Source organism: Aaosphaeria arxii (assembly GCF_010015735.1).
Source record: "Aaosphaeria arxii CBS 175.79 unplaced genomic scaffold BU24scaffold_7, whole genome shotgun sequence".
Classification (NCBI taxonomy): Eukaryota; Fungi; Ascomycota; class Dothideomycetes; order Pleosporales; genus Aaosphaeria; species Aaosphaeria arxii.
The window spans coordinates 91,717-112,718 of NW_022983480.1; the positions used below are offsets into that span (position 1 = coordinate 91,717).

At 48.0% G+C, this 21,002-nt stretch overlaps 10 protein-coding genes across 10 annotated transcripts; 4 read left to right on the forward strand and 6 right to left on the reverse strand.

Moving 5' to 3' along the window:
• Positions 1 to 141: 141 nt before the first annotated feature.
• Positions 142 to 1,288, reverse strand: BU24DRAFT_494459 (N-benzyl-3-pyrrolidinol dehydrogenase; the record flags this gene model as incomplete). The annotated part of the gene is made up of 2 exons (XM_033534051.1): positions 142 to 1,161; positions 1,226 to 1,288. The coding sequence occupies 2 exons, from the start codon at positions 1,286 to 1,288 to the stop codon at positions 142 to 144; spliced, it is 1,083 nt and encodes a 360-aa protein (XP_033380783.1).
• A 1,485-nt stretch (positions 1,289 to 2,773) lies between these two features.
• Positions 2,774 to 3,835, reverse strand: BU24DRAFT_373964 (alpha/beta-hydrolase; the record flags this gene model as incomplete). The annotated part of the gene is made up of 1 exon (XM_033524546.1): positions 2,774 to 3,835. A coding segment is annotated over one exon (1,062 nt), but the record flags the coding sequence as incomplete, so codon positions are not given.
• A 1,294-nt stretch (positions 3,836 to 5,129) lies between these two features.
• On the forward strand, positions 5,130 to 6,053 carry BU24DRAFT_464843 (NAD(P)-binding protein; the record flags this gene model as incomplete). Its single annotated transcript, XM_033532229.1, has 2 exons — positions 5,130 to 5,756; positions 5,820 to 6,053. The coding sequence occupies 2 exons, from the start codon at positions 5,130 to 5,132 to the stop codon at positions 6,051 to 6,053; spliced, it is 861 nt and encodes a 286-aa protein (XP_033380785.1).
• Positions 6,054 to 6,376: 323 nt separating this feature from the next.
• Positions 6,377 to 8,327, reverse strand: BU24DRAFT_484094 (allantoate permease; the record flags this gene model as incomplete). The annotated part of the gene is made up of 4 exons (XM_033533326.1): positions 7,822 to 8,327; positions 7,481 to 7,759; positions 6,675 to 7,428; positions 6,377 to 6,612 (listed from the first exon to the last, which is right to left on the reverse strand). Exons 1-4 carry the CDS (start codon positions 8,086 to 8,088, stop codon positions 6,377 to 6,379), a joined length of 1,536 nt encoding a protein of 511 aa, XP_033380786.1. The 5' UTR covers positions 8,089 to 8,327.
• Positions 8,328 to 8,693: 366 nt separating this feature from the next.
• On the forward strand, positions 8,694 to 9,843 carry BU24DRAFT_484096 (Metallo-hydrolase/oxidoreductase; the record flags this gene model as incomplete). Its single annotated transcript, XM_033533327.1, has 1 exon — positions 8,694 to 9,843. Exon 1 carries the CDS (start codon positions 8,758 to 8,760, stop codon positions 9,841 to 9,843), a length of 1,086 nt encoding a protein of 361 aa, XP_033380787.1. The 5' UTR covers positions 8,694 to 8,757.
• Positions 9,844 to 10,666: 823 nt separating this feature from the next.
• Positions 10,667 to 12,601, forward strand: BU24DRAFT_442925 (FAD/NAD(P)-binding domain-containing protein; the record flags this gene model as incomplete). Its single annotated transcript, XM_033530560.1, has 2 exons — positions 10,667 to 11,077; positions 11,128 to 12,601. Exons 1-2 carry the CDS (start codon positions 10,902 to 10,904, stop codon positions 12,599 to 12,601), a joined length of 1,650 nt encoding a protein of 549 aa, XP_033380788.1. The 5' UTR covers positions 10,667 to 10,901.
• Positions 12,602 to 13,041: 440 nt separating this feature from the next.
• BU24DRAFT_373971 (NAD(P)-binding protein) lies at positions 13,042 to 14,202 on the reverse strand. The gene is made up of 2 exons (XM_033524547.1): positions 13,528 to 14,202; positions 13,042 to 13,470 (listed from the first exon to the last, which is right to left on the reverse strand). The coding sequence occupies exons 1-2, from the start codon at positions 14,074 to 14,076 to the stop codon at positions 13,054 to 13,056; spliced, it is 966 nt and encodes a 321-aa protein (XP_033380789.1). The 5' UTR covers positions 14,077 to 14,202; the 3' UTR covers positions 13,042 to 13,053.
• A 435-nt stretch (positions 14,203 to 14,637) lies between these two features.
• Positions 14,638 to 16,883, forward strand: BU24DRAFT_252482 (FAD/NAD(P)-binding domain-containing protein). Its single transcript, XM_033522397.1, has 3 exons — positions 14,638 to 15,436; positions 15,492 to 16,108; positions 16,177 to 16,883. Exons 1-3 carry the CDS (start codon positions 14,745 to 14,747, stop codon positions 16,827 to 16,829), a joined length of 1,962 nt encoding a protein of 653 aa, XP_033380790.1. The 5' UTR covers positions 14,638 to 14,744; the 3' UTR covers positions 16,830 to 16,883.
• On the reverse strand, positions 16,841 to 19,070 carry BU24DRAFT_425106 (uncharacterized protein). Its single transcript, XM_033528662.1, has one exon. It carries the CDS (start codon positions 19,037 to 19,039, stop codon positions 16,937 to 16,939), a length of 2,103 nt encoding a protein of 700 aa, XP_033380791.1. The 5' UTR covers positions 19,040 to 19,070; the 3' UTR covers positions 16,841 to 16,936.
• Positions 19,071 to 19,519: 449 nt separating this feature from the next.
• Positions 19,520 to 20,856, reverse strand: BU24DRAFT_452878 (uncharacterized protein). The gene is made up of 2 exons (XM_033531224.1): positions 20,165 to 20,856; positions 19,520 to 20,099 (listed from the first exon to the last, which is right to left on the reverse strand). The coding sequence occupies exons 1-2, from the start codon at positions 20,678 to 20,680 to the stop codon at positions 19,563 to 19,565; spliced, it is 1,053 nt and encodes a 350-aa protein (XP_033380792.1). The 5' UTR covers positions 20,681 to 20,856; the 3' UTR covers positions 19,520 to 19,562.
• Between the last annotated feature and the right edge of the window lie 146 nt (positions 20,857 to 21,002).

Consider the following 21,002-nt stretch of genomic DNA (forward strand, 5'->3'; position numbering starts at 1 on the left):
TTCAATATGCTAACGCCATTATCTTCTCTTTCCTGGAAGCTTTGCTACCGCTCGCGGAAAATTACATTGGAACATCTTGAGTGAAAACCTAATAAATACATACTCACTAGAATCAGAGTGTAACAGAAGTCAGGTCTGACTTCAGTCATGCAAAAGTGAAATTCTGCCTTTAATCTTACCACCCTCTAAGTCCTTCAGTACACTGGGGAAATCTTTTATTTTCCCATCTTCTACCATTGGATTCAGCACCCCTTCTGCAATCAAGCCCAATGCTTCTTCTAGATCCCTCACTTGTCCCCCGTAAGAGAAGATGATTGATAGCCTCTTCCTGATGCCAACCTTCATGTGAACCGTGTTATCGTGACTCAACGTTCCCACGCACAGCATTCTTCCCGCCCGTCTCACGATATGTTGTGCATCGCTGAAGGTTTGCTTCATTCCAACAAAATCTGCAATGACATCAATCTTTCCTTCCCATCCATTCTCCCTTACCCAATCCCTCACATCTTTCCTAGTGGGAACCACATCCGCCTTGTCCACTCCTATCTCCATCGCATCATCCAGGTTCTCTTGCTTAACATCACTCACCAATACCCGCGCGCCGATCGCCCTCAAAATTTGCAGAGCATTGAACCCTAAACCTCCCAGCCCGAACAAAAATACAACCTCTCCCTTCTTGACTTGACCCCGCCTATGTATAGCATGGTAAGCCGTTGTGACCGCGTCCGTTGCGACCGCTGCCTGACTCGGGGTGACCCCAGTAGGCACCTTCACAAGGCCCCGAACCGAGATGGCCGCATACGGAGCGTAAAAACCATCCTCGCCTATCCCTGAGTGATGCGCCCGTTCGCATAACTGAGGCAGGTCCCTCGCGCACTCAGGGCACTCGTTTACATCTTGGGACCCGCATCCTGGAACGGCGAGGAGAGCAACCACGTCGCCAATGGCGAATTTCCCCGCGTACGGAGAGGCTGGGATGTCGGAACCTAGTTCAATGATGCGTCCGCAGCCTTCGTGGCCCAGTGTGAATGAGTCTTTAAACCAGTGTGGCTGCACTTCATTGGTGAGGAGGTTGTGGTCGGAGCGACATACTCCTGATGAGAGAAGCTTTATTAGGGCACCGTTTGGGGGACATGACGGCACGGGAATGGTCTCCCATATCTGAAATAATTAGTCAAAAGTTTGATCATATCGAGAATTCATAAAGTAAGAGGTGCCAAATTACAGGTTCCATCTTCCCACGGTGTTTACGCCATGCTTGCATTGATTTGGGAATTATCTCTGTCATAGTGCGGGTATTAAAATTCTTTCGGCAGACTCGGGTTGTTCTTGTTCTTCAAGAAGTGGTATGAATATGTTCAGCTCTTTAACACTGCATTTAGATTCAAGAGAATAGTAATTTGTAAGATGAATTCTTTGCTGTGCATTGAGCGGATGGAAGCTTTACATTGGAAGCACCGAGGCATCCATCGTTACCCCAGACGCTAATCGGAATTGGGTTTGCCGATCTAGTGTCCCGCATCCTCATTACGCCACCTGGGGGTTCACGCAGAGGAGCGTCTTATTATTCCAATTACGTTCCAGTCAAGCTCTCAGTCGAAGGGGGAAGCCGGAAATAGTCCTAGGAAGGCTCGTGAGGTTATTTAACTGACTACAGTGACACTACAGAGGGTAGAATAGCATCATATTAAGAACACTTTCTAAGACTTCGCAATATTACTTTTGAATACTAATTAATAAAATATTATTTGCTGGATACAAAGGTGCTTGTGATGATCATGACAACAGTGGGTGGCCAGGACTATTTCCGACTTCCCCCTTAGGTTGAGAGCTGTGAGGACTGTTCTCGCTCGCGCAATAGCAGCTTGGTGGGAGATAACTTTACCGGGGCGGAGTATGGGCCTAGGAAAAGCAGTTAGTTTTAAGGTCATGTCAGTTGGAGGAGATGATATGCACATATCAAGCTAGGGATGAAAAAAAATATATCGATGATATGCTATGTTGATGTGTACTGTGTTAGGTCAAGAAGCATCGATATAAGTACATGTCACTTACCGGAAGGAAAATGCGCAGGAGCGTTCTTAGTGGAGCCTTCCTGAACAACCGCTAAGGTGATGGCAGAGCTACAGAGGGTTGGCACGTCGGGCTGGCCACCTGCTAACTTCATGTTCAAGTGTCTACTTAAGAATGTACTGTAGCCAGTAAACAATCTTAACTGCTTGCGATAAACCTCGCTAAGACACTGTTGTTGTAGGCATAAAATACTAGCATGGGGTCAGCCCGACGTGCCAACCTCTGTACATTTGAAAGGATGTTTAAATTTGATGACGCATGTTAAAAGGAATTGTGCATTATATATTAGAGTTGTAATGCGCAGGCAGATTATTATAGCGCATATGAGAGCAACTACGATTGGAACACTACAAAAAGAATGAAAGTAATATGTAACCCAGCAGTATAAGATCGAACCAACCGACCATGTACTTCACATCAAGATCTGGATATAAGTATTATAAAGGGCAACACCAGAAGTTGACCTCAAATGTAAGCACCTGGACGTCAGAACCTCCCTTATACACAAGAACTTCGTTATAGCGTTTAACCTGTCGGAGTTGGAAGACGAGAATATAGTAGGAAAACGTTTATAGACCATAGAATATGGAATATAGTGTATATCATAATACATTCCAAAAGCGTTGCAGTTGATGAGCGAATAAATCAAATGCATTTATTCATCATATCGGTTATTAAACAAGTACCTTCGCGGCTACACGACTTTGATATCAAATTTGCCAGTAGCGGCTGGTTTACTCAAAGCCCAGTGGATGCCTTCTTCAACTGCGAGATCCCACTGCTCGGAAGCCTTCAATGCAGCTCCAAACCTCCTGAATCCATGAGGAACACCTTTGAATAACCTCGTATCGGTTGGAACTCCAGCTTCGGAGAGAAGTTTTGCATACAGCAGACCCTCGTCCCTCAAAGGATCTAGACCCGCAATTCCAAATACAGTGGGTGGTAGTCCTTTGACCTCTTCAGGCTCAAAGTTGACTGGGTTCAACTTAGGGTCCTTGAAGTCAACTTTCCCAACCTTCAGAAGGTTAATGAAGAAATCAATCGTCTTCCTCGGAAGTAATGGTGCAAATTCATTCTCTTCATAGGACGTATATGATGGATTCTTGAGTTTCTTTGCGGGGCCCTCTGCATACGTGTCAAGGTGCGCAGCAGGTGGGATAATGAGAATCTGTCCTGCGATCTGTGGCAACCCGTTCAGCACGTCACTTGTCCCGAGGTGTTTCTCGAGCACAAGAGCCTCGGTAAGTTGCGCGCCTGCAGATACACCACCAATGACAACCTTCTCGGGGTCGATGCCCAACAGCTCCGTGTTCTTGTGCAGCCAGACGAAAGCGTCCTGTGCATCAAGCCATGCGGTCGGGTAGACATGCTCAGGAGTGTGGCGGTAGTTGACATGTAGCACCACGACGCCCGTCTGGATGGCCGTCTTTGCGAGAACTGCGTCCTCGCTTTGGATGGAGCCGAAGATGAAGCCTCCGCCGTGGAAGTAGAGGTAGATTGGTAATTGCTCGGTTTTGTCTGTCTTGACTGAGCGGTACGATCGCGCTTCGAGCTTATCTCCATCGCGGGTGGGAATGGAGTAGTCCTCGACATGTACTTGAGATTTGAGATCGTTGAACACAGATTGCGATACCTCTGCTCTCTGTTTGTTCACGGTTTCGCGGAGTTGGTATGGGTCGATGCTTGTGTCCAAAGATGTCGCAGGCAGTGTCTTCTCGACTGCTAGCCATTCCTCCGAAGGGCCGCCGTAGACGGTGAAATCGCTCATTCTTTACTGTCAGTAATGGATTCGGAAAACCCTTGAAAAAAAGAAACCGAATAAAGTGAGGCTATAATATAAGATATGTGTGGTGAGCTTGTTACGCAAGACAAGGCGTAGAAGTCGCAGGAAAGGTTATACGGGCTCACAATACGTGCGATGGTAGATTTATCATCTCATCTGACGCAACATACTCGTAGTACGAGTAAACGCGATTGTCGTGCCAGGATGTACAGCATACTCTTAACCAACGGCGCGCGTCAGCTTTGTCTAATCTACTAGAGAGATCGCTACCCCTCTTCTCCCCCTCCTCTAATTCGATTGTTTTGGTCTGCCCCTCGATGGATCAAATCATGGGCTGAAATGGTTCGTGTTAGGAGCGAGATACCTCGGTAAGTACCTAAATTATACTGTTAGTCGACCCATTATGTACTACAATTTGCCTGACATGCAGTCTTTGCAACCTTCAAATACTCTCATGATATTTCTTCCAATAATGGATGGATCCATCTAGTGCACTGGCATAAAATTATCGTGTTTGAACCGAATGAAAACAATAGGCAGGTTTGAAGTATTTGCCCCGGACTATGGAGATCTCTTGAAGCATGCTATCTACAACATTTGTTCACCACTCCGGAATTCTATCCCCATAACAATAATGGACCGACCATGCGTGTATGGGGTTCTACCTCGTATTGCCCATGGGGTTCGCGTATTGCATCCGTTTCTCGTCTTTTGTTTTCGTCTGCGCCTGCACTGCATCGGCATCTGCCCCTCGCTAACCCGCAAGTAGCCTTTCGGTAGAGCGAATTGGGTTTGCCGACATGGGACCGGCAAAGGATGGCGGAATGCTCTCCGCAATCGGCTGCACTCCAATTCATTGACCCCGTAGATTATTTTGGAGTTTTTTTATGGGTTTTACCTACGAGTAGATTTAAACTACCGTCGTATGTACTCATCCCGGTCCGACAGATAGTGCTGTTAAATGTGGAGAGTAACGGTAGAATCGGCAATGGGGAACTGCACGCTTTCACGTGCCCCTGTGCCATCGGATATCTTCTGGGCAAGGTAAACATTGTGACCTTATTCCGAAAACAACCCTTCCGACGACACAAATTTTTGGAAGACCTTGTACTATACTTTGAGAGCTTTTCATATCGTAGTAGCATCGAAGCCTGGATTGGCGTAAAAGGGTCAGGTCTCCCTTCTAATTTACTGTTTGCCTGCATTACATAGGGGATCATTACCCAGATCATAATATACTTCACCCAAAGCTCCGCTCGATAGATACACCAGCATGGCCGACATACCCCTCACACCACCATCTCGAGGCCTCGATGGCAAAGTCGCTATCGTGACAGGCGCAGGCTGCGCGGGCGACGGCATAGGAAACGGCCGTGCTATATCCATCATGCTCGCCGCAGAAGGCTGCAACGTCCTTTGCCTGGATCTCAATCTCGAATGGGCCCAAAAGACCGCAGAGATCGTATCGTCTCAACCGAATCGTGCGAAAGCAATCCCCGTCCAAGCAGACGTCACAAAAGCAGCCGACTGCGACGCAGCCGTACAGAAGGCCCTCGACGAGTTCGGCAGGCTCGACATTTTGATCAACAATGTTGGGATTGGCGGTGCGGCGGGCACTGCAGTGGAGGTCGACATGGAGGCTTGGGCGAAGGGATTGGAGATCAACGTCTCTTCCATGGTGCAAATGGCGAAGTACGCAATTCCAGCGATGGTGAAGAATGAGCCTGGTGCTGGGGACATGCGAGGCGTAATTGTGAATATGGGATCAGTCGCCGGATTGAAGGGAGGAACTCCGCATTTATTGTACCCTACAAGTAAGGGCGCGGTTGTGAACATGACAAGGGCGATGGCGAGTCATCATGCTCCTGATGGTATAAGGGTGAACTGTGTTTGCCCAGGAGTAAGTTTCTAATAGAATATGCCACCTTCTTACTTCTCGCATAGCTAACGTCGAATTTACTAGATGCTTTATACACCTATGATGTACGCAAAGGGTATGAGTGAAGAAGCCCGAGAGGCGCGCAAGAAGAGAAGTTTGCTCGGTACAGAAGGAAATGGCTGGGATGCTGCTGCTGCGGTTACCTTCCTTGCAAGCGATCATGCAAGATGGATGACTGGGGTCGTTCTACCTGTCGATGCAGGGGCAACGGCTGCAGTCGGCATTGGTCTACCTAAGGGGGCAAGCGTAAATGGTTAGAATGTCTGAATGGATGACTGCCAGGTATTTACACGAGATAAGAAGCCATGACAGAAAATACGAAGCTACGATAGTACATATGGGGAGCTCCATGATGAACTGTGTGATGAATGATTTCTACCCAATAAGACAATATGACATTGAGGAGGACTATCAAGAGAGCGAACATATTCGGTCAAGTTTTGTGAACTGAACAGATATCGGTAAAACTGATTTTCGGTAGAGATTTGGTTTCATTATCACTACTTTGTACATAATTCCTTGCAGTATCCATATATAAACAGTCCCGCCTCTGGGAGGCCAATGCCCCCGATGACTACATTCTACAAGATATACCTGAACTGGGGGTTCTTCTTATCGGTCAAATCATCGTCGTAAGCATTGTCGAATCCTTCTAGCATGCCGGCTTCATCACGTTTCTTATTCTCCCAGATACAGTAGTATCTATATACTACGGCTAGAAGGCCTGAAATGATGGCTGTCACGGTTACAACAGTGAAGCCTTCTGGATAGCGTGGGGCGTCTGACGGCTTGAAGACGAGCGGTCCAACGACATTGCCTATGATACTGGATTAGTAAAACGGAGAGACAGATAGAAGAACACAATGATGGAAGACATACCCAAGCAGTAGCCAATGTAGATACCTGATGAAGCAACCGAACGCTTCGTATATCCAGCGGTGTTGGCAATTTGCAAACCCATAAGAACTGCATAGCCGCCTCCAAGAGAGGGCAGAATATAGCAGGCGAACAGCAACCCTCCCGTAGCGTTCATCGGTAGTTTCCAAAGCAGCAACGCAGCAAGTGTTGTCATCAGCTGGCATCCAAGGACGCACCACGTGCGGATGTTGGGAAACTTGTAGCATAGATAAGGTACGACGAGGAAGAGGGTTCCAGCATAGGCGCCCGATGGCATGACGAGGAGGAGTGAATTGAGGGTGCTGAAGCCGAAACTGTTGATTATGAGGGGAGTGAAAGTGGAGATCGGACCGTTTGCAATCATGCTAAGGAAGGCAGATGCGAAGACCAGCCAGAACCGAAGGTCGAGGAGAAGTTCGACAATTTGCTCGACTTTGAGATGAGTATTTCGCACACCAGAATTGTTTGATCGGAGTCTTGCAACAGAGATATAGCGCTGGCGCTCGTCGAAGCCCTTGGCCCGGACGGGGTCAGGGGGGAGCACCCAGTTGAGGGCGACACCCCAGAGTATGGTGATCGAGCCGGCGAACAGGTACATGTATTTCCACGATCTCAAAGGCCCCTTGATTTGGCCAAGTCCGTAGTTGAACAACGGGGAAAAGATAGAGACATAGCCCGTGCATGAGTACCAAACACCCATGCGCAAGGCCTGTTCATCCTTTTTGTAAAAGCTTCCCTATGTTCATATTAGTCTCGTCTATATATTGTCTATTGTCTGGCTTACATACCACAATCATCATGAACATAGGACTGATACCTGATTCGAGGAGTCCGAGGAAAAATCTTTGGGCATACAGAGCCTGGTAGTTATGGCACACCGTCGTAAGGATAAGGCAGATTCCCCAAACAACAACAATTGCTGATGCTACTCTTTCGATGGGAAATCTCTGTGCGAGAACCATAGCCGGATACGCGCCGACGATAAAGCCTAGGTAGAAGATAGCGGCGGAGAAGGAATATCGGTTTCCGGTCGTCAGATGAAGTTCAGTGCGAAGACCAAACAGCGCCTATAGAACAAGATTAGCAAAGACTTAGGAAGTACAAGTACAGAGTCAGATGATCAACTTACCGCCTGTGAAAGCATAGCCTTATCGTAGTATTGCAACCCATAGGTTATGCAGAGAACTGGCAGCAACTTCCAATCGATCTTCCTCCGCACGATTTTCTCTTCCTGTGGTGTCCATGTCTCTTCACCATGATAGGCGGTAAGCACTTTCATTGCCTCATCCTGATGGACAGTATCGACGGTCTCCAATTTGTGGCCAGTTTCTGAGTCAATCTCAGGAGTAGGAGTGATCTCGGTTTGGCCATGATGGGCCTTCTCGATGTCAGTCATGATGTGTTGACGATGATCGAGATGAAAATACTATGAGGAGAACGAAAGAAAAGAAGTTGAGACGATGCTTATTGAATATGCATGAGGGATTCGAAGTGATCGACGGGGGATGAAATATATGCAGAACCAGGTCATCGGTTCTCCCTATGCACGGCAAAACAACCTAACCATCTTGGCTGCCCACAAGTCCGGGGTAAATTATGCGGAGCCAGAACGTGCCCTGTGGAGACAACGATATTGCTTGCTGAGAAATGCGTCGGAAAGTGAGTGTCAGGGAGAGACCAGAGCCATTCTGACTCGTAGCGGATGGCCAAGATACACTAGGTGTACTGCTTTCGGTTTACCGGTGGAGGCGCTTGGCTAGAACAACCATCATCCGAGATCGCGGATGTCTGGGGGAGATCCAGACTGTGCATTTTAGAGGTAGGTCACTGATCTAGTAAAACAAAGGTGTTGAGCTGATAACATCCAGAAGTGTTCTTATTTGCCTAGGGGTTTGTTTCTTGTACGCGAGGCGAGTTGATTTAGGTGTGGAGTACGGTACGAATACGGTCGAATACTCCATACCCACAACGCGGGGTCTGCCAACAGCACACTGTCTCAAGATAGATTCCAAGAAAGAAAGAAAACCTTTGGAGTCGGATACCACATCTTTCACATAACACAATCATGACGAGCAAACCAAAACTGAATATCCCTTCGGGATCCATCGAGGTTGGTGTGAAGCTCATCAATCCTGTCAACTTTGGGCCTGCGATCATCGAACGGTTTATGGCTCCGCCAGTTCCCGGACTGTCACAATTCAAGACATCGCCATCATTTTCATTCTTGATCGAGCATCCCTCAGGACGGAAGCTTGTATGGGATCTCGGCATTCGAAAGGATCATCAAAACTATTCAAAGAAAATAGCGGACTACATACCTACTACCAAGTATGACATTCAAGTTGATAAGAATGTCGTAGACATTCTACAAGAGCAAGGAATTAGCCCAGAAGAAATTGAAGCAGTCATATGGAGCCATTGGCACTGGGACCATATCGGTGACCCATCTACATTTCCAAGCAAAGTAGATTTAGTGGTTGGGGCTGGTTTCAAGCAGGCCATGCTTCCTGGTTATCCTGCAAACCCTGACTCCCCAATTCGAGAGAGCGATTACACCGGCAGAAATCTCCGCGAAATTGAGTTTGAGAAAGGGGGCCTCAAGATCGGACAATTTCCAGCCTTCGACTATTTTGGCGACGGATCTTTCTATCTTCTGGACAGCCCAGGGCATGCCATCGGTCACCTGTGCGGTCTTGCGCGTACAACATCGAGTCCTAGCACATTTGTTCTCCTTGGGGGAGACATTTGCCACTATGCGGGAATCTTTCGGCCCTCGAAGCATTTACCAGTTCCGGAATCAATATCACCTCATCCCTGTCCATCTCATTCCCACTCTAGCTCTCTCTTCTGCCCAGGAAGTGCATTTAATGACTTACAACAGTCTAGAGGCCGAGCTCCAACAGACACGCTTTATGACATGACATTTGGACATGATGTTCCATTGGCAATAAATACAATGGGATGGTTGCAAGAGCTAGACTGCGACGAAGACATCTTCGTCATTATCGCGCATGACTCTACGGTTAGAGATGGCGTCGACCACTTCCCAAACAGTTTGAATGGCTGGAAACAGAATGGCTGGGGCAAATCTTTGAAATGGGCTTTCTTTCGTGACCTGGAGATATATTGGAAAGTGAAAGGGGTGGTTTAGTGCGCCCATAGTGCTGAGATAGACTCTCTGCGGACCACCGATTTCCAGCATGAGATATCGATAGTACAGAGGGCTGGCACGTCAGGCTAGCCCCATGCTAGTATTTTATGCCTACAACAGTGTCTTAGCAAGGTTTATTGCAAGCAGTTAAGATTGTTTACAAGCTACAGTACATTTTCAAGTAGACACTTTAGGTATAGAAGATACATGAAGTTAGCAGGTGGACAGCCCGACGTGCCAACCCTCTGTACATCCCACTGTCATCGTGACTTCGACTGGTCTCTTAGATGTTGTAATGGGTAGTATACCAGTGTACTTGATACAATAATTTATTGCAGCCTACATTGCTAGAAAATTGGTCTTCTGTACCAAACAGCCATACAATTACACTTTATTACAAAAGCTCACAAAGGTCAATTCTGGGGTCCCCGCGTACCGCTATTCTCCATGTTTTCCCCAGAACTCCAGAATCGATCGTGGTCCCCGGAAAGTTGGTTGGTTTTCAGCGGGACTTCTTCTTTCCGTATTCCACCAGATGCGCACCGTCTTTGTCGTGGCTGCAAGCCACCTGGCCAAGTAACGATTTCGAATATACCGCGTGATAACCATCCACTACCGATTGAGAAATATGCATCGAAATACTTGTGAACGGCATCGGTTCTGATAATGCCGATCGGCCCGACAGGGAAACTCGATTGGTGATAGCCTCAGATTCGCCCACTAGGTATCGCTCAAAGCGTTTTGCCGGCTTGGGGCGTTGTTCTCCGCGCGATCCGCCTCCACTGCGGGGAACGCTTGCAAGAGGGAGTCAAACTCGTATCCAATTGAGCGTAATCGGGTACAGGATTTGTCGAAGTCGTAGTTAACTCCGACAAACAGCGGCTGGCAATGGCCGAGGCTGCTTTCTGGGGCCGAAGATAACTTGCGCGCGTTGGACAGTTTCCTGGGGACATTTTCTGCCAACATACTTTATTCTTCAAGATAATATCGCAAACTCGTTCAAAGGCTTTTAACCTTTTTTACTCACAGCCATCATCACATTGTTACAGGATACCGTCATGGTTGGCCAACTCAACGGCTCCGCGCCAGCAAAGCTGGACCCAACCCTGGACTTCGATGTCCTGATCATTGGGGCAGGACAAAGTGGAATGTATTCGCTTCATCGCATGCGCCAAATAGGACTCAAAGCACGCGTCCTTGAGGCTGGGTCTGGAGAGGGCGGGACCTGGTTTTGGTATGACCTCACGTTCCTAACAAATATATTCTCAACTGACCTGTGTAAAGGAACCGTTACCCTGGCGCACGCTTTGATTCCGAATCATACTCCTATATCTTCTCATTTTCACAGGAGCTTCTTGACGAATGGAACTGGTCAGAGCATTTTGCCGGGCAAGATGAGACTCTGAGATACTGCCAGTACTTCGCTAAGAAGTTCGACTTGAAGAAGGACATGCAGTTCAATACTCGAGTCGCATCAGCAAAATACCAGCAAAGCACAAATTCATGGCTTTTGACCGACACAGACGGCCAAACCTACACATCACGATTCATCATCACCGCTATGGGCATCCTAAACCAACCTACACTGCCAAATATTCCTGGAGTCAATGATTTCAAGGGTTCTGCCTTCCACACTGCTCGGTGGCCATCCGATGCATCTGCTGTAAACGGAAAGAGGGTTGGAATCATCGGAACCGGAGCCACGGCAATCCAAACAATACAGGAGTTGAAGAAGACGGTTGGATCACTTACCGTCTTCCAACGAACTCCAAACTGGACAGCTCCTCTGCGGAATACAAAGATCTCTCCGGAGGACATGGAAGGAATCAGGAAGCGATACCCCACCATCTTCCAGGACTGCCTTGATTCTTACGCTTGCTTTATTCACAAGAGCGACTCAAGATCGGTGTTTGACGTATCCGAAGAGGAGCGAGAAAAACGGTGGGAAGACCTCTACTCCCAAGCTGGATTCTCGAAGTGGCTCTCGAATTTCTATGACATTGGAACCAACCGCGCTGCAAATGAGCTATTCTCCAAGTTTGTGGCAGACAAGATCCGTCAACGAGTCAATGACCCAATCACAGCCGAGAAACTCATCCCTAAGAACCATGGCTTTGGAACAAGAAGAGTGCCCTTGGAGGGTGGGTATTACGAGGCGTTCAACCAGGACAACGTTGAGCTTGTTGACATCAACGTGAACCCAATTGAGAAGATCCATGAGAAGGGCATCAAGACAAAAGACAAGGACTACGAATTTGACGTTATTGTCTACGCGACCGGGTTTGATGCAGTGACTGGATCATTCAACGCTGTTGATATTCGTGGTATTGACGGTGTACCACTAAAGAACACATGGGATGGTGGTATCAAGACCTATCTTGGCTTGACCGTCCAAGGATTCCCCAATATGTTCATGATCATGGGGCCTCACCAGATGTTTGGCAACATTCCTCGGTCAATAGAATATGCTGTTGGCTGGGTAGCAGACTTCATTGAGTATGCAGTGAACAACAACATCGTCACCGCCGAGGCAACCGAAAAGGGGGTGCAAGAATGGACTGAACACGTGCACGAATGCGCGAAAGGATTGCTTGCGAACGAGGTCGACAGTTGGATGACGGGTGTCAACAAGAATGTCGAAGGAAAGCAGACTAGGTCTATTGCGCGGTACAACGGACCCGCTCCGGGCTATAGGAAACGTTGTGACGACGTCAAGGCGCACGATTATGAGACGCTAAGATTAGTTAAGGGCACTTAGTCACGATATGAGTTCTACGTATTAAATTATATCATGTTAGCGATTAATTGAAACTCTCCAGTGCTTGCACCATAGCAGATTATTATGTAGAATGACGAGCTGAAAGTAAGCAAAAGATAAAGATGAATATTCGATGACACCTGGACTTGATTTCTGCCAACCGTCAATATCAATCTATGTGCTGATCGTTTCTTGCTTGTGGAATATGTTTATTATCATTCGAGTGCAGGATTAATCATGCGACAATGTCATGTCGATGCCTACTGTTATTGTAATTGCACCAGGCAAGGTTCGCACATTAAACAGCACCAAGTGTAGCTGAGTCGATACATTCATATTCAACATCATATGTGATATCAGAGAAGGGTTATTTGTTTTGTCTCAAGCTCTATCAGCTCCGAGAATTATTTTCTTCCTTGTGGCTATTGGCTCATTAGCCTCTCAATAAGCCTTTATTCTTTGTAGACTCTCACTTTGTAATCATCCCTCCACTTATCCTCAATGATAACTAATTGACTCTCTTGCGTCTTCTTGAAATATCCACCATGGCCGTCCTCGTCCGTGTAATCGTCCTTATCGATGTCTTTGAAACCCTCCTTTGCAATAGATCGTGGCGTGATCATGAGAGACTTTCCGTTCACCGATTTGTCTGTCGCAATGCGCATCATGCAGTTCGCAACGTCTTCTTGTTCGCCAAACTGGACGCCGTGCTCTATAAGCCAGTCTTCATATTCTTTGGTTCGAATGGCTGATTTAATCCAGCAGGGAGCAACATAGTTGATGCGAATCCCTTGCTCCCACGATGATCGTCTAGCTGTGCGCATGAAACCACGAAGGCCATACTTAGTAGCGGTGTACTCCCAATTTCCCTATACGTATGTCAGTAATCGATGCGTAATTTGAATGACGCTAATCAAAGAACTTACAGGTGAGTCTATCCAGCCAACCATGCTGCCGGTAATAATGAAGCATCTATCCCGGTCCTCGTTCTCGGGTTGTTTTCTGAAGTAATGCACCGCAAGCTTCCATGTAAAGAAAGTTCCTCTGAGATTTACTTCGACAATGTTCAAGTCGGGCTTTGTAGGCTCGCTGTTCGGGTCATCCAAATTCCAAAGGCTGTCTCCGCTGCTGCGGGATATGCCCGCATTTGCAATGACGACATCTACGCTACCAAACTTTTGCCTTGCAGTCTCGAACATAGTCTTCTGTTGTTCCCAATCTCGAATGTCAACTTTCACGAAAGCGGTCTGGTTCGGGCTGTGTTTGGAGTTCAACTCCTTCTCAATCTCATGGCCGCGGTCATTTACATCGCCGAAAGTGACATTGGCTCCCGCGGCAGCAAAGGCACGCACACAGGTCTCACCCATGCCATTAGCGCCTCCTGTGATGATGACAGATTTACCACGAGCATTCGATGTATCAATAGGCGTAGTGTGGTCTAGAGGCCCAGTGTACTCATATTTAGGGATAGGCATGATGTAAAGATGAAGAGTGGAAAGGTAGGAGGGGAGAGGGTTAGAAAACGAGAACTTGGTTGAATTGAATAAGAAAAATAAACGGCCTTGCAATAATAATGCAGATAAAATCTAATTGTACTTGGGAAGCATCATTGTTATCATTGTCTACCCCACAGTATACAGTCCATAGGACCCCGCGATACGCACGCTAATTACATTGAGCCACTATTATGGAGTCTTTCGGTTGTTGGACTTTTGGACGGCACTCGGTAGTCCAGATTGGGAAACCCATCTTGGCATTATGTTGGAACATTGCCACGCCCCTGCCTCATCATTGCCGTAAACCATTGGAATTGATCATAGGACGAGTACCGGAAATCCATTATCCCCGCATAAGTTTGGCTCTAGTAGCGGCTCTTCTCACATGGCGCGAGCCGCGGTGTATCGGCTGGACGCTCTGGAGGTGATGTGATTTTCGGCAAGACAGCTCCTCCATTCATCGCAATTAGCTGTGTTGGGATTATTCCTCTTGCGCTTGATCGAACGATCGGGACCTTTTCCGCTCCGAGGGGTTGTGATATATCACTGGAGCCGTCAAGTCGTTTACTTTTCAAATTTCAACATCTCTTGACAACCTCAAACGCGAACTCCAAGCCCGCGACAGTGCGCGTTGTAGTTCCGTCAACATGACCGTATTCCTCGACTCCCTATCCTCAGGCCCCAAGTTGGGAGCCAAACCCGTCAAGACTATGGTGGACTCTATTACTGCCCCTGCTTCAGAGGCTGAGATACCGACTGTCGACGGTATCAATGGAATTACAGATTCCAAACCAATCCCCAATGGCACCACAAATGGTGTCAAGGATCCCAAAGTCACGACAAATGGTGCCAACCACACAACATTTGACCCCTTCAAGCTGAAGCAACAATATGCATTCACCAACGAGAAAGTTCGCGTTATTACCATCGGTGCTGGTTTCTCAGGTCTTCTTATGGCACATAAGTTCCAGCATCGCTTCCCAGAAATGGAAGAATTCGTCTCGCACACCATCTACGAAGCTCACAGCGAGGTCGGCGGTACTTGGCTCGTCAACAACTACCCGGGCGTTCAATGCGACGTCCCTGCACATATCTACGCATTTCCCTTCGACCCCAACCCAAACTGGTCAAGATTCTACGCAAGTGGTGCCGAAATTTTGGAGTACTTCAAAACTACTGTAAAGAAGTGGAACCTCGACCGTGACCTACAATTAAACACGAAGGTTGTTGCAGCCGAGTGGAAAGAAGATCTTGCGCAATGGAAAGTGACCGTGGAGAAAGACGGCGTGCGACGTGACGACTTCTGCCATGTATTGATTTCTGGACAAGGTGTTCTTGTGTAAGTCTGATCCCCTTCAGCATACTTTTACGACCACCCTAAACCAAAACTATAGTCACGAGAGCTGGCCCAAGATCGACGGGTTTGAGAAATTTAAGGGTCACATCACACACTCTGCAAGATGGGACCATAGCTACGATTACTCCAACAAGCGCATCGCTGTCATTGGAAATGGCTCCTCCGGCATTCAAATCGTTCCTCAGATGGCCAAGCTCCCTGGCACGACCGTACAGAACTTCATCCGTGGTCCCGCCTGGGTGTACTACAGGGCCCCACCTTCGAAGCATCTCGGCCGTGAGGTCGACGACCCCAATCCCCAATACCTAGACTCCGAGAAAGAGCAATTCCGAGACCCCGCATACCACCAGAAGTACAGGAAAGGCATTGTCAGCCGAACAAACAAATCATTCTATATCTTCTTGAAGGGCGAGAACAACGAGGCGGGCATGAAAGCCGCGAGCGCACAGATGGCCGAGAAGCTGAACCACGACAAGCGGCTATGCGATATGCTGATTCCCAAATGGGAGTTGGGATGTCGACGTATCACACCTGGACCGGGTTATCTCGAGTCCTTCCTCAGGGACAACTGCGACCTTACCGACAGCCCAATCACCGGAATTAGCGAGAACGCTGTGCACACGGCCGACGGAAAGACCTTTGAGTGCGACGTCAGTAAGTTAAATCATTTATCGTCCGCCCAATACTTTGTCTCTAGTCAACCTCTAACAATTTCATCTAAGTTGTCTGCGCCACCGGTTTCGATGTGTCCCACCGTCCGCGATACCCTATGATCGGCCAGAATGGCATCAACCTTCGAGAGAAATGGGCTGATGAGCCAGAAAGCTACGTCTCCGTCATGACTCCCGACTTCCCCAACTACTTCATGATGATGGGACCCAATTGCCTCGGCGGCCACGGCTCCCTGGTCGAGTCCTTGAACTGGACAGGCGACTACTTCGTCAAGTGGATCAAGAAGATTGCGAGTGAGGAGATCAAATACGTCACGCCGAAGCGATCCGTTGTGGATGCCTTCATGAAATACGGCGATGAGGTCCATAAGACGCTTGTCTGGACCGGCGGTTGCACATCTTGGTACAAGCGTGGTAGAAAAGACGGCAGAGTCACTGCATTGTTTGGTGGCTCGGCCCAGGTTTTCAACAGGCTGTTGAGCGATATTCGAGGCGAGGACTTCGATATCACCTACAAGACTGCGAATCCTTTCCGATTCATGGGCAATGGGTTCACCGAGTTCGAGTTTGATGAGAAGAGCGATTTGTCCTGGTACGTTGAGATTGCTGAAGAGGCTCAAGGGAAAGGTCCCGAGAGGCAACAGGCCAAAGCAAAGGCATTGAACGGTCACATTAACGGATTGGCTGCAACAAATGGTGCATAACACCTTGGCTCAGGCTAGATTTCATTACAGCGCAGATACCTAAGTAAATAACAATACATTTCACATGCAAGATAGTACAATGCGACATTTTTTCCACTTTCCAGCCATCAATGATGAAGTGGGATGTCTGTAAAGGCCATAGCATAATCAGTGAAAGGATCAAATAAGTCCTGATACTGCGCAAGCAACGTGTCGTGAAACAGCTCATTGTTCGGTGAAGGGAAACCCCTTGTCGCCGTGCCTTGTTCCCTCCCGGATATTAGACTCGCAGCAATTCCGTTAGTCGATTTGGTGACGAAGGGAAAAAAGCGCATCCAATCGAAGTCGTTATCCTCGTCGTCGTGATTGGCCATAGAAATAGCGCCTAATCGAAAGGCCGCGTCGTCGCTTTGCAAATTATTCGAGGCCGAGCTGTCGTTCTGGTTCTGTGCCGCAAGAGCTATAATGGACTCTGGTCGTCGCAGGCGTTCAATCCCAGAGGCAATAACATTTGCGGATGCCCACATAGTCTGTAGCTGCTTAACTGTGTGCTGAAGGATGTCGAGGTCCTCGTTGGCGAAACTTGACAGATGTTGTATCCGGCAAGCTTGAAGAAGAGCAATGGATGCTGTGCCAACATGCCAACAAGTGATCGCCATCAGAAACCTAGAATTCCCGCGGGCAAGAATATCTTTCAGAATCCTCGCCGTACAAGAGGCAGCGAGAATCGCAGGTGGCAAAGCCTGCGGTAGATGACCGCTAGATCGCTTGAGATGTAATATGACAATGGTAGTCAGGTAGAAAAGGTGCAGCTGGTGAACATCCCGATCGAATGATTGTGTCCTTGAAGCATCGATCCGCAACTGCAATCGCGGTGGCAACGAATGTACCCAATTGACCAGTTCTTCCCGGAGCTGATTGGGAAAAGCGCTTGTCGTCGCCTTTTCTGGTTGTAGTAGGAATTTGGCGATGCGGCCGATAATGGCACAAAGACGAACCCAGTGGATGAATATCTCACCTTGTCTTTGGCTTCGCGCATCGCCCCCAAAGTCCAACAAAGTCGGTTCCGCAATGTTGCAGTCGTCCGGATCGATAATGATAGGTTTGCTTTGGCAGAGAGCAGTGAGTCGCTCGCGCGCAAATGCGGTCCACCAGATCTTACGCCTCAAACTTAGATCCAGTGCAGCGCGATTTGGGTGTTCAATGCCCGGTTCTCGATGTATTCCCATCTGTTGTGCGTGCCGTATGATTACCGAGGTCCACCACCACGAACTATGGCGATGTACGCGTGAAGGGGATAAGGGAGCCCACCAGTAGAAGAGACAAAGTGCCTTCAATGAAGTCAAACTATCAGCTTCCTCGTCGTCGTAGAAGATAGTTCTAGCCTTTTTGTAATACGCCTCGGGTCCTTCGTGGGGCAGGAGAGGAGGCTGGATATGTGACGCTGCAAGCGCAAGAGCGTTGGCCAAAAGCGGCGACCGGGCGATATCTTCAGACAATGTGGCTTGTTCGAGTACTGGACACCATGTATAACAATACTCAAAGTACGTCTCCGTGAAAATCTGTTCAAGATCCGGGTGCATTTGAGAGCTATACTTGTGCTCTAGCTGGGCGACGAGAGCCTGATTATCGGCGTCGTGCTGATTTTCGGGTCCATATACCTGGAGAAAGCCAGAATCCACATCACCAACCTGTGTTGGAGTGGTATCGGTGTGGTTAGTCGAGGGCTTATGTGACTGTGCGGGAGAGTGGTCTTGAATCTGGAATGTATTCTGTGGCGAAGGGTTGTGATGAAAATTAGGGACGTCGATGTTGCGAACTGCCGCAGGCATTGTCTGTTGAGGCCGTTCGAGCGCTCCAGATGCCACCTGAAAAGTGGCATCGGCAGCAAGGAGGGCATCTACGCCATTTGATATTCGAACAGTGTTGTCAACAGGGTTGTCGTTCCCTATGGGGTTCCCAATCAGGAATTCATCCTCATTGGTGGGGCCAGTGATGTGCTGCTCTCCATCATGCCGGGCACCTTTCCGCCTCTTCTCCCGTTTAGAAGGCCTAATGCGGCATTCCCTGCCAGAGGTCGAGCAGTTGCTACAGTCGTTATGGCCTTGACTCTTGCGAAGCTGGATATTGCATTTGATCTTCTTAGCATGGCATGTAAGACATACAAGCTCGGCTCTTTTCCGTTTGGGTTGATGAGAATTGAAGTGTAACCAGTTAGAATCTGATGTCATGTCGCTGTATTTGAAGTAGGAGGTGGAGAAGTGATGGATGTAATTAGTGGTTCACATCCGGGGAAGTCGAAGATCAAGGGTGGGGTATCACGTGACTATATCCGTGATGAGATCTACCCAGTTTTACAACAACGTCCACTGAACGCTCCATCACGCTCATCACGATGGTACTGGTACAAATGGAGAACGAGTAATAATTTTCATCAGTTTCAAGGTGTTGGGCAGTCATGAATACTGTCTAAGACGCGGGCGCTGAAATGCATGCTCAGATATGAACTCAGATGATTCGTCACATACCCATTACGCATTAAGCCTCCTCGGTTGACAACATTATGATTTACAGCTTCACACATATTCATAATCAAAAGTACGGTTCAACATTGTTTCAAAAGATATAACCCTACTGCTGAGTTTCTTTGATTCAGCCCATCCTAAACCCATATCTAACCCTTGTTCAGAGCTTTTGGAGGACTAACTCAGATTGTGGGTCACCAAAGAACTACTCGTACTTTTCACTCATTGCCTAGCTAGTACCAGGACCCAGAGGCAATATATCAGCCGAATTCCAGTTGTAGTCCGGCAAAGGCCAATCCTCTTTATCCACATAAGACGAGCCTAAAAACTCCTCCCACACAGGATTCTTTCCATATTCCGTGTCAGGCCCGACTTCCCGTTGCGGGTCGTTGAGAGGAGGCATCGGCAAATTTTGCGCCATTTGCGGAGTTACATTGTCCGACGTCCAAGGGAATTCCTTTTCCTCGTCTCCTTCTTGAAGCATGATTGCACCAGGTCCCCATGGCATCTCGTCCCGGGTCGATTCTGGCGTGATCCAGTACTCGTGCTTATCATAATTGGGCTGCTCGACCCGTTCGAAAGCAGGTGATAATGACATTTCTTGATTTACAGGACCTTGCATTTCCGGCCATTCCGTTGGCCACAGAAGATGGTGGTTACCCTTCCCAAGGACAGTGCAGCCTTGTACATCGGTGCAAATATCTTTAGGACCGGTCAGACTGTGATGGTAATCGTCATCGCTGGTCGTCGTGCATGCCCTTGGTTGCTGTTTACGTTAGATCAAGATCTCTTGTTACCTACCGGTTGGTATGGGGGGGTTCGAGCACTTACCATTTCTGGCCTACAAAAGGCTTTGCATCGGTATGAACGCAGCTGTTGTCCCGTATATTTCCGTGTAAGCATACAGTTACGCCAACAAGGCCAGACATGAGGCTGCCCACAGTGATATTTAAACCACTTCATCCTAGTCCTCATGTCATGTAGGGATCCTATATACCGAGGCTTGAGATTGGGAGATGATGGTCTACTCTTGAAAGATGATTGATATGCGGTAGGGTCAATACGTGTCATTCTGCCACTATCTAACGTGCTGGAACGCAGAGGAGCCTCGACATCTTCAGTCTGTGTACGGGGAGTTTGAGCGACGAGGATAAGAGCCGAGGATTGTGGAAGCTTGACGAGACTTGTTGACTGTGGAAGCTTAACGAGAGTTGTTGATTGCGGAAGCTCAATGAGAGCTGAGGTTTGTGGAAAATGCACAAGGGCTGAGGATTTTGAAAGTTGCGCAAGCACAGGCGCGGCAAAGAGCGCCGCATGAGAGAGGCCCCAAAGCCGAAAAGGCGTCATGTTTGTCGTATCAAATGATGGGATATTCTTCGTGTGTTGGTGTGTTGGTTGTTTGGTGCAGAAATAAGGAGCAAGATTCACTTCTTTATATGTGTAAGGATACAATTTGCTGGACGAAGGTGGATATGTTGTCTGTTATCCGATACCAAGGTTGAGCGCAGTATTTTCCAGCATCCAGTGCGGCTAGTTAGTAAGGAAGCTCATAGTACCATCAAAAAGTTGCATCTCACCAAATTTGGATTCCAGCCAGGGGGTCAACGAACCCAACAATATTTCCTCCATGGTCCAAAAGAATTCCATTCATGGTTGAATAATCTGATCT

Bases quoted from the DNA above. Each gene is read 5' to 3' on its own strand.
- BU24DRAFT_373971 (XM_033524547.1), bottom strand. From the start codon at position 14,076: ATGCCTATCCCTAAATATGAGTACACTGGGCCTCTAGACCACACTACG. The intron at 13,471-13,527 runs GTAAGTTCTTTG...ACATACGTATAG, and splicing joins TTGGCTGGATAGACTCACCT to GGAAATTGGGAGTACACCGC.
- BU24DRAFT_425106 (XM_033528662.1), bottom strand. From the start codon at position 19,039: ATGACATCAGATTCTAACTGGTTACACTTCAATTCTCATCAACCCAAA.
- BU24DRAFT_252482 (XM_033522397.1), top strand. From the start codon at position 14,745: ATGACCGTATTCCTCGACTCCCTATCCTCAGGCCCCAAGTTGGGAGCC. The intron at 15,437-15,491 runs GTAAGTCTGATC...CCAAAACTATAG, and splicing joins TCTGGACAAGGTGTTCTTGT to TCACGAGAGCTGGCCCAAGA. The intron at 16,109-16,176 runs GTAAGTTAAATC...ATTTCATCTAAG, and splicing joins GACCTTTGAGTGCGACGTCA to TTGTCTGCGCCACCGGTTTC.
- BU24DRAFT_452878 (XM_033531224.1), bottom strand. From the start codon at position 20,680: ATGACGCCTTTTCGGCTTTGGGGCCTCTCTCATGCGGCGCTCTTTGCC. The intron at 20,100-20,164 runs GTAAGTGCTCGA...TAACGTAAACAG, and splicing joins CCTTTTGTAGGCCAGAAATG to CAACCAAGGGCATGCACGAC.